This window comes from Halichoerus grypus, chromosome 7 (genome assembly GCF_964656455.1).
Source record: "Halichoerus grypus chromosome 7, mHalGry1.hap1.1, whole genome shotgun sequence".
NCBI classification, from domain to species: Eukaryota; Metazoa; Chordata; class Mammalia; order Carnivora; family Phocidae; genus Halichoerus; species Halichoerus grypus.
Genome location: NC_135718.1, coordinates 70,929,643 through 70,945,313, shown reverse-complemented (window position 1 = coordinate 70,945,313; position 15,671 = coordinate 70,929,643). Strand labels below are relative to the sequence as shown.

Sequence of the window (15,671 nt, the reverse complement as noted above, 5' to 3'; positions counted from 1 at the left end):
ATGCTGATCCCAAATACCCCAAGGTATTTAGTTAGGGAAACACCAAAAAGACACACATAGTGCATCTATGAGATGGCCCCAAGACCAGGAAAGTAGGGGACTTTACAAAGTGATATGTGTCTGTCTTGTTCCCCTGTTGTGTAATTTTCCAGAAAACTGTTAACTACACTATACACTTATGTTTCTGTTAGAAGTGAATATATTTGCTGCCCTCTAGAAGCAGTGAACTATTTGATGTCCGAATGAATGAACAGTGTACGACTGAGTGGATTGGGTGTTGGGGGGATGGGCAGATGAACAGATACACATCCACAGGGGGTTCCACGGTTTGATCTGTTTCCAAGCCATTCAGAAATAAACCCCTTCATGAGCAATGTTTGAAATCCTATGCAGTGGTTTTCTGAAGCCTCTGCCTGGCCCACGGGCCTCTCAAGAGGGAGTATGATGGCAGCAGGGTCTAATTTGAAAGCGATCCTTCCTCTACCTTCCAGCCACCACACTGATGGTCCTCAATGTCATCCCAGAGAATCTCAAGATACAAGGCAGGTTACAGAGAGAATAAACACAATTACAAAGGCACAAGTACCAAGGCTTCCTAGTGTTTTCTAGAACAAATTCTAATTATATAATTTTATTTACATGTAACTTTGAAAACATACCCACCGCATAAAATCAGATAAACACATAAATAGCTTTTGTATGTTAAATATTTAATAAAAGAAAATGCTGACTTAAAGTGAAAGAGTTTGGACGAACCCTTGAAACCTGCTATTCTGGATTATAGCATTTAAATAGTCTTCAAACTATTTTATTCTTTAAAACAAAATGTATAGAGGTGGAGATTTTGAGTCCTTCCTAGGTACTGCATGCCACTATTCCATGAATAGTGTTTCTTAAACTCCCACATGAGCATGGCATGAGAACACTGCAGAAAACCCAAGTGTTTCACACCTAGCATCATAATTATATTCATTTTTTAAGAAGAGGACATCTTAATATACGTTCATTGAATATGAGCAGACTCGATTTCTAAAGAGAAAAATAAGGTAGCAAAGTCCACATTCATCAGAAAGCAGCTTTCTTCTGACCCTTTTGGATGAAACCTTGAGGACATACCCCACATTTTTATTATACAACATTGTTGCGAAGTAGATGGTGGAAAAGGATAAAAATAATATCTTAATAGATTCTTATCTAGTCATGTACAGTAGATGATACAGAGCAGACTGACAAACAAGCATGTCACAGAAAATATTTGTCAAGACTTGAAAAGTGTTCTGAGAGTCTCGGTTCCATTGACTCTCTATGTCTCAGGAGTCCAAAACAGCCTCTACCCTTCCACAGTGCAAATCACCCGAGAGGAGCAATTTAGTCCCTATAATTCCAAATGCTGTCATAACTTAAGGCTACCTCAAGCTGCACAGGAGAAAAGCGTGTGCCCATGTCCTAGCCCACTGTTCAAAGTCTTGTCACCATCAGTTACGAAAAGAATTTCCCAGGTTCCTAATTGTACAAGTTCCTTTCTAGGCTCTGCAATAAGGAAACAAAACTGTTCTGTTAGTCTATTGATCAGCGCACACTCACCACTGAACTAAAAGACATCATGTAAAAAAAATAAAATCAAAAAACAAGTCCCCTCCACCCCCTTAACACAGGATAAGTAAATACTTAATCCAGCTGGGGTTACTGAGTGTCTGCCTCTTTCTGAAGCTCTCCAGTGACGGAGGCTCCATTATCTTTTTTATCTCAGCAGTCAGGACATGATTTCTTATTTCCAGTGGAAAATTCTTTGGTATGTAGATCCTTGTTTTGTCCTACATGGACCTGAGTGGAAGTGGCTCAGAAACATTATTCAGATGGGAGTCTGAAGTTACACAGAACAAAACACAGCTTCTGTTCACGTAGCAGGAAGGGGCGGTGGCATTGCCACAGGGATATCTCCCGGAGCTCGGAGGACGAGCTGCATCACGGCCTTGACCTCGGAGGGAAACAGCACCCGGCATGGAGTCCTGAAAATCCCCACTGGTCCCTCTGGGTCACTCTGCACGCCTGCCTGATTCGTCTATGTAGACCAGCTGTCTCTGACTCTCCATCCACACGGAGGCCAGAAGAGCCCCTTTCATGGCATCTCCCCCACTTGAAAGACCACCCCAAACTAGACCATAACCTCCTGATTTTAATGTCAAATTCCAGGAGGGAGATACTGGTTGAGTCAGTGTGGGTCAAGAGTCCATGCCAGTCTAACCCGTGGTGCCCAGGAGGCAGATGATGCAAGTCTGGCTGCTGAGAACCCACCCACAAGATGTGGTGCCAGGCAGGGAAGGGCATCATGGTGAGCTGGTGTTGGCCCCAATCGTTCTGATAAAGACACGTCATAGGCCTGTTGTACCTCTCCCCCCCCCACCCAATACTTTATTCTTGCCTGTAGAACACATTTTCAATTCCCCCCGATCCATTTCTCTTCTTCCCTGAGCTCTGTTCATTTTTTCCATATCGTTTTTAACAGGAGCTCTTTGAAACTATACTAAACACTCTGATAAGATGTTGGCTAATGTAAGCTGGAGGAGTGAGATTGCTTGTTAGTGTTTTTAGCTGAGTCAAGGTGAAGACCCAGGACACTGAGCAATGGGAGGCTCACTTCTTGATGGAGAAAGGCAATCAGAAGGGCTCTGTGCAGGATAATTCTGGAAGACCCCACAGAAATGTAGATGCATATCAGCCGTGTGTGTGTGTGTGTGTGTGTGTGTGTGTGTACACATAACCTTTCACTGATACATCTAGTAAACGTTTACTGCTTTAGGTGCCAAGGATGCTGTGACTGGGGACAGAATCACCACAGTCCTATGGGCCAAGAGCCGAGGACTGGGGACGCAGCTGTGAGCCCTGCCCTCACAGGGCTTCGCCGTCTGTCAGTTTCAGCCACACACTTGAATCAGCCGTGACAACATGTATGTGAAGTGACCGCACTGTGGAGCCCCTGGCAAGAGCATCCCACCAGATCTAGATGGTCAGGGAGGCTCCCTGGAAGATGTGACACTTAGCCTGCGACCTGGGTAGGTAAGGGGACAGGCATCAGGGGCCTGCTGATGACACAGGTCAGACGACTGGAGCATAACGCACTCCAGTCAGTTTCTGCTCACAGACCACCTTCACCTTTCACATTCCCAAGCAGCTATGGTCCAGTCAAGCTGGATTACCTTCCAGGAGTAGCGTATGCACATTGCTACACATCTGCTAGTCGTCTGCACGGAACGCAAACCTCCCCTCCACCCACTTCCTGCGGCTTATTCCCCCTCCAGCTTCTGAACCGCCCTCCCCCTGTGACAAAGGGCTCTCGAAGCACCCCCAAGCCCGTCTTCACCGAATGTCAGCTAGCTTCGGGTTCCACTCTCTGCCCCTCTGGTCTGGGAGACCCCAGGGTGAGGACGTGCCACTGCCCTCTAGATGCTGGCACACACACTAAGAGCTCAAAAAGTTTGTTGAATGAATAAACGAAAATGAAGGCTTATTTACCGATGCCAAGCAAAGGGCCAGATGCTATATATACATTGTTTCATTTACTCCTCATGACTATCCTTGAAGAGTGGTGACGTTATCCCCCATTTTACAGATAAGAAAACAGAGGCTCGCAGAGGTGAGTGACAGGGCGACAAAGGGACAAAGCCGGGATATGAAGCCAGCTGCCCAAGATCCATTTCATCTGCTTCTCCTGACAGCATGAGATACTGAGGCTGCCCCGCCTGCATTCAGGGCTACGATTCAGACGAGATCAGGCACGTCCAGGGTGGTATGGCCGTAGACAGGGCTACGATTCAAATGAGCAGCCTCATCGACACTTGGTAAAACGCTTAACAGAGCTCAATGGCTCATCCACATGTGTATTAATTTTTTAACTCAACTAACCTGCATGTTTCCAGCTGCTTGAGGAAAGGACAAATGTCCACCACGGGCGTTTTAGATCAGGCACCTTGTCAACAGAACCAGGAGAGACTTCTGAAGAACAGTGAGAAATCTCCTTGCCCAGGCTCTGCATCCCTGGAGGCGAGAACACGGCCCTTCACGACCAGATGCAAAGGGTTTATAACCCCCGTCCATGATCTGAGCATACTGGGGAGCACTGTGCTTCCCTAAAAGATAACAGTTCTGCATTTTAATTCGTTTGAATCTCAGAAAACCATTTACTACCTTGCTAACATGTATTCATATTCAGGAATAAAACGGACTCTCTGAAACGTTAGAAAGTGTTATTTATGCTCTCGGCTCACTCTGGCCCACCCCTGCCACCTCCAACTTTTTCTCCTTGAAAAATCTTTTCGATCTAGTATTTCAATATGCCAAGCTCCGATCTAGAATAAACATTTACAACCAAATTATAAGTCTCTTACAAGTGGGTCATTTTTGAATTGCTGACCTGACCTTTACTATTTTGGGAGGGCCAAACAGAAGCTGCTCACCATGAATTCAATTATACTATGAGCCACCGTTCCAGTTCTCACTGGTAACGACATCAGCCACCTATACTCACAGTCTGGGCTGAAATGGCAGAGAGTAGAAAGATGGTCTTTCTACACCAACTGCTTCCCCTTACCTCACACAAACCCCTTCTGATGTTTTTAACCTGGAGGATCCCAAAACAAGAGACTGCCTTGTTACCAGCAGAGTTACTTGGTGATCTCTCTCCCAGCTTGAACTATAAAACCTCCACCCAGCTAGATGGATGATTTTGCTCAGGAATCCCCATGTTCCCAATCGAGACTCAACTTGCCAACTGCAGCCCACTCTCCTCTCTACAAATGACTTAAAACTAAACCCATCGGCTTTGTTTCCAAAAAAAAAAAAAAAATCATCTTTATCTGAACGTGTCAGCGCCATGTAATATTAATAAATCTGCTCAAGAGACAGTTGTACCTCATTTTAAGAAATAAACATGACCATTCACACATCCCCCACCCAAAAGCTACTCCTAAAAAGTTTCTTTACTAGAAAAATGTTCAAGGGCTTGCTGTTTGAAACCACCCATCAGGGGAACCTTTTGCAAAGTACAACATCCCTGCTAACTGTAAACAGTGTATCCATGTCCTAGATGCACGTATTTGTTGATCTATGCTTCCTGACAAAGGCACATCTGTGCACATCTGTGTAGTGAGCTTCCTCTCTCATCACTGATCTCTGTATTCTGGCATTTAGTAAATGCTCCAAAAAAGTTTGCTAAATGAGTAAATGAAAATAAGCATTTATAAATGCTCCTTCATCCTGCATAAGAGCCTCCATCTGGGATCTGCAAAGTAGTTACTTCAATCATCTCTATGCCCAAATGCCACCAGTCCCCATTGCGTCAGGCCTGGCTACCATTATCCTGATGGCTTATCCCTGATTTCTGTTCCCCAGCCCTCCCTCAGCAGTGTCTACACCAGAGAGCCAAGAAAGCAAGGGGGCAGCAGAGGAGATTCCAGCTGGTCATTTCTGTCCTGCTGTGATACAAGGTGGGAGGGGAAAGGAAATCACTGAGAGGCTCTAGGCACCTTGTTTTGAATTTGAAAGCACTTTCTACAGGCTATCATTTATGGTGAATGGGTACAGAATCATGTCAGCTGAAAAGGCCACAGGCTCTTCCAGAAGGCTGTTTATTCTAGCCAAGCCCATCATGAAAACCTAAGAAGTGGTCCAGGAGGAATGAAGACAAGAGGTCAGGAATCCAGAAGGCAAGCCTTTTAGGTTAGCACGACCGGTCAACAGAAGAGTTCACTTGGAGCATACATTTGGCGGTAGGTTATGAGGGCTTCTTATCCAAAGGTACACTCCCAGGAGACATGTGGCATTATCTGGAAACATTTTTGGTTGCCACGCTGCAGGGGGGATGGCAGTGGAGTGCCAGAGGCCAGGGATGCTGCTAAACACCCTACAATGCACAGGACAGCCCCCCACAATAAAGAATGATTCAGTACAAAATTTCAATCGTGCTGAGCTTGGGAAACCCGGGGCAAAACCAAAGCTTGCTACATCAGGAATCCTGGTCTAGTCTACAGTTTGGAAAGCCAAGGGCACAGCTGGGATGGCAGAATGTGGAAGGAGGGAAGCAATTCCAAACAGACAGGAAGGCAGCAAAAAGAATCCAAGGACCCAAACCACTACAGAGGTCCATTCAAAGGTTCTCTCTCGCTGAGGCTGGAGTCTCAGACCGTATGCACTCACTCACTCAACAGACATTTACTGAGCAACTGCTTTGGACCACCTGCTCTCTGGGCTCGGGATACACTCACAGCTAGGAACCCAAGGAGTTCCCAAGAATCCTGCCCAGTGGTTTGGGGGTTCAGAAACACGGAATGTGGAGCTTGCAGGATTTTAGCCACTGGGGAGAGGACCTTGACCCATCCTACCTGCTTGTTTCTAGTTTAATTCTCGGCTGAATGCTCCACACACCCTCCCCCTCAGACTCAGGGGCCTTCAGGAGGTGGTTTTTTTTTTCCAACAATTCCTTACAAAATTCCTTATCTAGAGGGAAACTTGTTCATCTCATGGACTGGGGAGAAAACACTGAGCAAAGGCCATTTCTGCACTATTGACAGCCACCTCATTTACCTTAGCCGCCCAAAATAAAGACCAAAAATTAAGAGGATAAGAATGAATACTTGCTTATTTCGGTAATGTCTGCTGCGACAAAGGAGCTCACCTGCATCTCTCAAACAGTCAGAAATTCTCATTGGGGACTCCTTCAGTGGGGACACAGACAAGCCACCTTGCAAGATGACCGAAAGGTGACCTAATAATGCCAAGGATGAGCACGGCCTGCTCTGCAGACCATGAGAATAATATTTATTGGTAATCATCATGGCTCCCAGCTTGCTCAGTATGATTATTCGCTAACAAACAGAAGAACTGATACCAACATATAGATAAGCCTCTTTATTTTTCTTTCTACTCTGATAGAAATAGCAAACAGCCAAAGATCTGCCCTAAGACGTCTTTGACTGTATTAATAAAACATTAGCTTTTCTAAATTTAAACTTAAAATCTAATTAATTCATCAAAATGTCAGTTGTCACCTAAAGCATTTTAGGAAAAAAGGAACTACCCTGGAATAAAGAAGAATCTTCATAGGAATAAAAAAACTGGAGCGAGCTGACTTTACTTAATCACAATGACCGCTGTCGCCTTGTCAGTTAATATTATTCCTTCAACGAAGCCTCAGAGAGAGGATATTTAAGAATCCACTGGTGGTACAAGAAACTCGTTTTCCATATGGCCTGTCCCCCTGTCTGAATTATCAAGTGTGTTTGTACCAAACACAGTCATCACTGTTGTGGTTCCCTGCCCACCCGCCAAGTCACGAACCCTGGTGAAAATTTCCACAAAGCGCATGGAGCCACGTCACAAATAAAACTACAATGATAAGTTTCTGCATGACTTCAGGGGCTAGATGACTCCATGAAGACTGTAATTTACACCACTGTCTTTGGTTATTATGAAAGCAGAGAACGGAACTAAGAAATAGGAAATTTCTGATAGAAATTCAGCAAGCAGAAATAGGACCTGTCCTATCTTCACCTATAAGAGAAATGGTTTCCAATGGGTTTGCATTCTTTTTGCATTGTTTCATTCTCTGCTTAAAAGAGAACTTGGTCCCTTGTGTTCCTTCTGTGATCCAAAGCCAATTTATCAGCTACGATTTTAGCAGCAGAAGCAGGAGACTGGAGGAGACACAGATAACCTTTTAAAGGTTTATACAGAGTTAAACACAATCACCGCAGTCCCTTAAAAACAAGTAAGGGCATGAAAACAAGACATTAAAATCCCACGTTTCTGCCTGCAAATAACTTAAAGGTAACCAGCTAATTGCCAGCATACTGCTGACCTCTGGCTTGGAATCAAGGGTTTTAAGAGAAAACGAGACATATTTTTAGAGCTGAATATGATTAATTTACAAAAGCCTGATATTTTTTTCCTAAGGACCAAAAAAGTATGTTCCAATTTCAAGTAATGAAGGGGAAAAACATATCTCAAAATCATTAAGCTGTTCGTCTTTATTACAAATGGAATGAAGCAGTACTCATTTCTCGACTGGGGTGGTAAACGGCAATGTTTTTGCTATGCCAAACCACAGAGATGGGGCCACCTAATTAGGGTTTAGAGTTATAGGTATCTGGAGCTGGTCGTGGCCACCTTCTCCCTTCTAAGCGAAGGGAAGAAATGCCCACCAAATTAGTCCTGCTCGCACAGGTACTATGTGCACAATTGATCACAGCATTGCCAAAGCCATCAGCTGGGCCCACTGGCAAAGAAAAGTTTCAGCTGCTCCACCTGGCACCAACCGTTTCTCTCTCCGGGACCAAATGCCATTATCTAGAATGATCCAGATAGAACCTCTACACTGAGGACAGATAAAGACACGAGGCAAAAGCAGCCACGGAGTTTCAAATCAAGGCCCCAGAATCCTCCACCATCATCAGGGCCCGGGAGACAAAGGGAAGAGTTAAAATCCAGGCCCACTAAGTCTGCAGTCAGTCTCGGAGCCAGCTGAGCCCGACCCGGGGCGAGTAACGCTTTCGAATCCGCAGGGAAGCCACACAGCGCAGGGTACACTGAGTTTCCAATCTGTCTCCCTACTGCGACACCTCAAGAGCAAGGGGATAAGAACAGAAAAGCGTGTGTGGGAAGGGGAGGGGGTGTAAGAGAACGGCTCAGAAATTCCCAAAGGTCTGGAGAACCCCGTCTCCGGGTCTCTCCTAAAAGTTGCAAAGCTGGGTCTGTATCTGCGGGCAGGGCAGCAGGGGGGTGGCTGGGCGCGTCGCTGCGGGTGCTCTCCAGCTGCCAGGGACAAGGGCAGGGGAGACGGACCGGCGGACGGGGGTGGGGGGTGGTCTTACTTTTGTAGCTCGCTGCCCAGGGCTGGTAGCCGTAGTAGCCGGTGATGCGCAGGATCCGCTCCTCGATGGACGTGAGCCCCACGGGCCCGCTGGTGAGATCCTCCACTGAGCGCGACCATTTCAGATCCTCCTTAATAGCCTCGTCCACCACCAGGTACTTGAGCTGCCGGAGCTGGGGGCTGATGTCGGACAGTCTCCGGGGGCTGACGTCCGGTGACCTCCTCATGCCACTGAGGCCGCGCGCGGGCAGGTGGGCGGGGAGAGAGAGAAGGAGGGGGATTCCGGTGAGGGGCAGATCCGAGGGCGAGCAAGGGCGCAGCAGGGGCAGGTGCCGCCGCAGGGCCGGCGCAGGTCCCCGCCCGCCGCCCACCACCCACCCCAGCGACCCCGGCAGCCTCGGCGTCGGGTCCCGTCTCCCGCGCCCGGCCGCGGGCGCCTCGGAGCAGTGCAGATTGGGGCGAGCGGCGAGGGAGAGGACGCCCGAAACTTCCCGAGCAGCTCCGCCGCGCGCCGCCCCTACCCGAGCCCCAGGCTGCCCGGCGTCCCGGCTGCCGAGGGCCGGCCGCCCACCCTCCCGCCCGCCCGCTCGCGCCCCCCAAGCCCGGGCGCTACTCACACGGTGATGCTTTTGCCCCTGGGTGCGCCGCCGGGAAACTCTCGGATCCCCATGGGCACCGGCAGCGTGGGGCCGGGAGCTCCCAGACTTGTGGCGGAGGGGCCGCGCGGGCCGGAGGCGCCCGCAGTCGCGGCCCCAGGGAGGTGGGCGCGCTGCCCGCCGAGGGTCCGCGCGGCGCCGGCCGCCCCACGCCTCCTGTGCGCGCCCGCGCCCGCCGTCCCCGAGCGCCTCCGCGGCGTGCGGCGCGACACGGGCGCGGCGGCTCACCAGGCTCCAGCCGGTCCGCGGCGCTCGCTGCAGGCGGCCGGGGCGGGGCGGGCCCGGGACCCCTCGCCTGTCGCCGTCGCCCCGGCACACGGCGGGCCCGGGAGCCGCGGCACCGGAGAGAGCGCCGGCAGCTGCGTGCGCTCTCGAGGCACCTGGGCGGCGGGATGTGCCCGGCCCCGGGAGCGCCGCAGCCAGGCGGGGGCGCTGCTGCCCCCTTCCCACCGCCCGGCCGTGCGCGGGGCTCCACAGCCGGCCCCGGCGCCCGCGCTCCGAGCCTGGGGTTTGGGGCGCGCTCCTCCTCCCCTCTCCCGTGACTTGTCCGGTCACTCTGCTCCCGGTTCCGTAGTTCGGTTCATTCCAATCAGTCACGCTCTCTCTCTCTAGCTCCTTCTCCTCGTTCTGAAACAATAGGCAAAACTACTTGGGAAGACAGAAACCTGGTTCCCTATCCACAAAAACCATGCTCGGAATGCCAAATAAATAAACAGCATTTCCTAGGCAAAGCCGAGACCCAGGTGAAGTGATTTATTACGCTGTGGGGCTAGTTCAATCAGGCCTGGCCCTCAGAAAGCTTGCCTTCTCGTTGATGACGCAATTACTAAGTCAGGTCTGTCTCCTTTAGATTTCCATTTTACTTAGCCTCTATCCGTTTTTCTGTCCGCAAGCCAGTCTCTCCGGAACACCTCATCACTTTTCATACTGTTATTTTTCTGTCACAGAAAACAACATAGGTTCATTGGGGTTAGAAAATACAGAATTGTTAAAGAAAATACTCATCATCCAGCCAAAGATGACTACCTTGAATTATAAGTGTATTCCCTTCCACTCATTTTCCCCTGTGTAAAATACATTTTTCACAAAGTCAGAATCCAATTGTACACACTACTTATTGGGCAATGTTTTACATTAAAATTATATCGTGTCTCAGCAAACGAGGAATAGAAGGGAACTTCCCTAAATTAGTTAAGGACATCTACAGAAACCGACAGCTAACATCGAATTTCATGGAAAGAAACTTCCTTGCTAAGATCAATGTCTCTTCTCACCACTCCTTTTCAGTATCGACTGCAGGTCCTAGCTACTGCAATTTGTAAGAAAAGGAAATGGAAAAGTGTACCTTTGGGGAAGGAGGAAATAAAATTGTTCACAGGTGAAATGATCATCTATGTAGAAAACTTCAAGCAATCGACCAAAAATTAACCTGGCACAAATATCGGTTATAGCAAGTTTGCATGATACAAGATTAATGTGCAATAGTCAATCAACTTCCTATATACCAGCAATGAACAACTGGAATTTGATATTTAAAACATAACACGACCTACCTTAGCACACAGAAAAAGTGAAATACTTAGGTATCGATATAATATGTACAAGATCTATATGAGGAAAATTGCAAAGCTCTGATGAAAGAAACCAAAGAAGACCTAAATGCAAGATATCCCATGTTCATTGGTAAGAATATGCAGTATTAAGACATCAGTTCTTTCCAACTTCATGTACAGATTCAAAGTAATCCCAGTCTCTGAGCAAGTTATTTTGTGGCTATCAGCAAACTGATTCTTTATATGGAGAGGCAAAACACCCAGACTAGCCAACAAAATACTGAAGAACAAAGTTGGAGGGCTGACACTACCCAACTTCAAGACTTACTATAAGACTACAGTAAATGATATAATGTGGGATTGGTGAAAGAATGGACAAGGGAATAAGTGGAACAAAATATAGAGCTCAGAAACAGACTCACACAAATACAGTCAAGTCATCTTTGACAAAAGAGCCAAGTCAATTTAATGGAGAAAGGATAGTGTTTTTAACAAATGATGCTGGAACAATTGGACATCCTCATGAAAAACAATGATCATAAGCCTAAATATAAATTGAAAAATTATAAAATTCTTAGAAGATAACATCAGAGAAAATCTAGACAACCTTGGGTTTGGTGATGACTTTTTCAATACAAAATCAAAGGCATGATCCATGAAAAAAATGCTGATAATTTAGATTTCATTAAAATTACAAACTGTTCTCCAAAAGACACTGTCAAGAGAATGAGATGATAAGTCACAGACTCACAGAGACTCTGTGCAAAAGCCATATCTGATAAAGGACTATTATCCAAGATAAGAATACTTAAAATTCAATGAGAAGAAAATGAACAACCCAATTTAAAAATTGGCAAAATAGCTGAACAGACATGTCACCAAAGATGATATACAGATGGCTGATAAGCTTATGAAACGATGCTCAACATATGTCATCACGCAATTACAATTTAAGACAATGAATGAGATACCACAGCACACCTGCTAGAATGGACACAATCCAAAACTCTGACACCACCAAATGCCGATGAGAATGTAGAGCAACAGGAACTCTCGATCACTGATGGTGGTAATGCAATAGTTTTCCAGTTTCTTATGAAACTCAGGAAACCAAATATGCTCCAGCAATCTCATGCCTTGGTATATTGCTAAATTAGGTTGAAAATCCATGTCCACACAAAACTGGCACACAAATATTTACAGCATCTTTATTAATAATTGCCCAAACACAGAAACAGCCAAGATGGCCCTCAATAGGCAAACACTGTGATACATTCGTACTAGGGTATATTATTCAGTGATAAAAATTAATCAACTATCAAGTCATGAAAAGACACAGGGGGGACCTTAAATGTATATTGTCAAGTGAGAGAAGGCAATCTGAAAGGTGATATACTATATGAATCCAACTATATGACACTGTGGAGGCAAAGCTATGGAGATGGTAGGAAGATCAGTGGCCACCAGGGGCTCCTGGTTGGGGGCAGTGGTAGGGAGGGAAGGATGAATGAGTGAGCACGGGGCATTTTTAAGTCAGTGAAACTATTCTATATGATATTATAATGGTGGATACATGCCATTATACATTTGTCAAAATCCATAGATTGTACTACACCAAGTGTGAGCCCTAATATAAGCTACAGACTTTGGTGGATAATGACCAAACAAGCATATTACAATCATGCGGGATGTGGATGCTGGTGGGGAGGCTGTGTGTGTACGTGGGGGTGGGAGGGATTTGGGAACTGTGTGCTTCTCCCTCAATTTTGTTGTGAACCTAAAATTGCTCTAAAAAATAAAGTCTGTTAATTTAAAAATTATAGTATGCAGCTTTCCAATGTCACAGTAGTCCTCTAAAGAATGACATTTACTGTGTATGTCATTTTTATGGCTGTTGTGATCATAAAAGCAACAAAGCCATTATAAGAAGAAAAGTAACAAGAAATACCTAGGTGTATAAATAAAAAATTAATATCCTCCATAACTGTACATAATTTTTAACCTTTCTTTTGTGAGAGCCTTAGGAACAACATGTTTCTCTCTCTTTCTCTCTCTATCTCTTCCCTTTTCTCTCTCTTTCCCTCTCTCTCTCTCTGCATGAGCATATGTGTGTAAGTTTTCTCTTAATCCCTTCTTCTGAGACTTTGGGACAAATCTTTTTTCCTGGTACCTGAAATATTTCATCTTAAGCCAGTCTTGGACTGCCATGAAAAACACTTCGACTGGTGTTTCTGGAGCATCCTCAGAGGACCGACCATCTGGAGTCAAAAATCACTCAAGACAGTTGTTTAAAAATGCTAACTCTGAATCATTTCTTGATGTGGGCATGGGAACTCTCCCATTTCACTGAAATCCCCAGGTGGACACTCTTTGCACACTCTTCGCACACTGAGAACCAATCACGTAAACAATGCCTGAAGTTTTGTGAACTCAGCATCCCCCACCTTGCTTTTCCAGACACATTTACTGAACCCGAGGGAAGGTCTAGGAAGAGTCAGAAGAGGACAGAGGCCACTCCCCCATTTAATCATCACATTCTGGCTGCTATAATTCTAGGCAAGATCTTTACCCTTTCTGAGCTTCCGTTCCTGTGTCTGTATAAGGGGATGACCCTTGTGAGCTTGTTGGGAAGACAGAAGGAGTTCATACATGTAAAGTACTTAGACTAGAGCCTAGCACGTGGCCAGGGCCGGTACTTAATAGACACGAGCTATTATTAGCAATGGGGCTACAGGTTGAATCATTTTCTTGACAGCCACATGAAACTGCTGACTCATATCTGCGTTCATGTTGCCTAAAATCTCTACATAATGCTCACATGTGCAGCTGTGAAGCCACACGCTGCCCCTCCTCCCCTTTTAAATAAATAGCATGGGGTTTGGAGTTTGGAGTCCAATAAAATGGCTTAACTACCGGCTTTTCCACTCAACAGTTAGATAGCCTTGGGAAACTTCTTTAACCTCTCTAAGGCTCCTTTTTTTCACATCACCCTCAAATAGTTCTTATAAAAATGAAGTAAGTTCAAGTACATTAAGAATTTAGCACAGGCTTTATGGGGCACCTAGTGGCTCAGTCAGTTAAGCATCATCCTTCAGCTCAGGTCATGACCCCAGGGTCCTGGGTTCGAGCCCCGTGTCGGGCTCCCTGCTCAGCAGGGAGTCTGCTTCTCCCTCTGCCTCTAGCCCTCCCCTTTCCTCCTCCCCGCTGTGCACGCACGCACATGCTCTCTTTCTCAGATAAATAAAATCTTTAAAGTCTCTCTTAAAAAAAAAAAAAAAAGAATTCAGCACAGGCTTTAGTGCTCGATAAATGTTAGCCAGGACAATTACTGTTACTTCTATAAGGTTTACATTTGTCAGATGTAGTCATTGTTGTGACATCTCGGGAGGTTTGGGATGGTGACTTTGTCAGCCGTTGCAAACACTGCCCCCACCTCACCAAGTACTCTCACCTCCACAAGCAGCCCTCTTTAAATCTTGTGCCAAGGTCTGTAAATGATATTAAATACTTCTGCAGGGGCCGTGTGATACTACACGTGCAGTCCCTTGTCGATGTTGGGGCCAGCAACCTACCCTTCCAATTAGGTGTGGGGGTGAGCCAGCATTATCCAGTAAAGGCCATGTGCACAGGCACATACTACAGACCCTCCTATCACCCATGTCACCCAACGCCTGAAGCTCTGCTTTGGGGCATGATAAATATCACAAATGGGTTATCACTGGTGAAATAACTTGCTTGTTGGATGGCATGATAAGAGTTAGAAATGGGCTCCCATTGGGGAATGCTAGGAATTCAAGATACGTGGATCAGATGGAGTATTTCAAAGATCCGGGTTATATAGGATTTGGAACCTTGCTGGCGGAGATCATTGAGAAGATGTGAGCGCCAGTTGACCTGTGAGTTCAACTCAGGCAGTTGGAGGCTCCTCCCCTGTTCCCCTGTCCTTGAATGTACATTCTACCCACTGTTCCCATGCAGTTGGAGCTGTTTCAACCAGGCAGTCTTGAGAGAGTAAGGTGTTGAGACCATCTGGATGGTGTGTATTACTGAACCCAGTGAAGGCTTCGTCTATATAAACTTTTAAGATTCTGAGGGGCAGATGCAGAGATTTACTCATCTTCTGGCCACCCAAGATAAGCCTCAAATGTAAGTTCCCTTGCTTATTAAACCTGCCACCTACCAATCTGGAGGGGTCTGCCTCTTTCTTCGGTCTCTCCTTGCTCTCTGCGTATGGGGACCAGTTTCAGATTTCACCCAGGGAACCCCAAGGCTGTGAACCAATAAACGTTTATCCTTAGAGATGGTATCCAAAGTTTGCCATCCTTCTTCCAGCCAAGGGGTATAAGGATTTATATTTGCCCGATGGTAACTATAAGGGTAATGGAATTCTGCTCTAGAATATTGTCCTTCTGCCTGGAGTGAGTGTTACGTGTGTTCAGAGCACCTAAAAAAAACAGAATGCTGAAACTTTCTCTAACTTATTTTTTTAGATTTTATTTATTTATTTGAGAGGGGAGAGAGAGAGAGTGCACATGGGTGGGGGGAGGGGCAGAGGGAGACAGAGGGATAAGCAGACTCTCTGCTGAGCAGGGAGCCCGA

General features: G+C 46.4%; 1 protein-coding gene across 1 annotated transcript in view; it reads right to left on the bottom strand.

The window, feature by feature from the left end:
- Positions 1-9,664, bottom strand: part of SLC35F3 (solute carrier family 35 member F3) — a 375,837-nt gene extending 366,173 nt beyond the window's left edge. The window contains exons 1-2 of the mRNA XM_036108660.2: positions 9,481-9,664; positions 8,865-9,094 (exon numbers count right to left, since the gene is read on the bottom strand). Of these exons, the coding sequence (XP_035964553.1) occupies positions 8,865-9,094; positions 9,481-9,533 (283 nt within the window). The 5' untranslated portion in view covers positions 9,534-9,664. The remainder of the gene's footprint in view (positions 1-8,864; positions 9,095-9,480) is intronic.
- Positions 9,665-15,671: the final 6,007 nt, after the last annotated feature.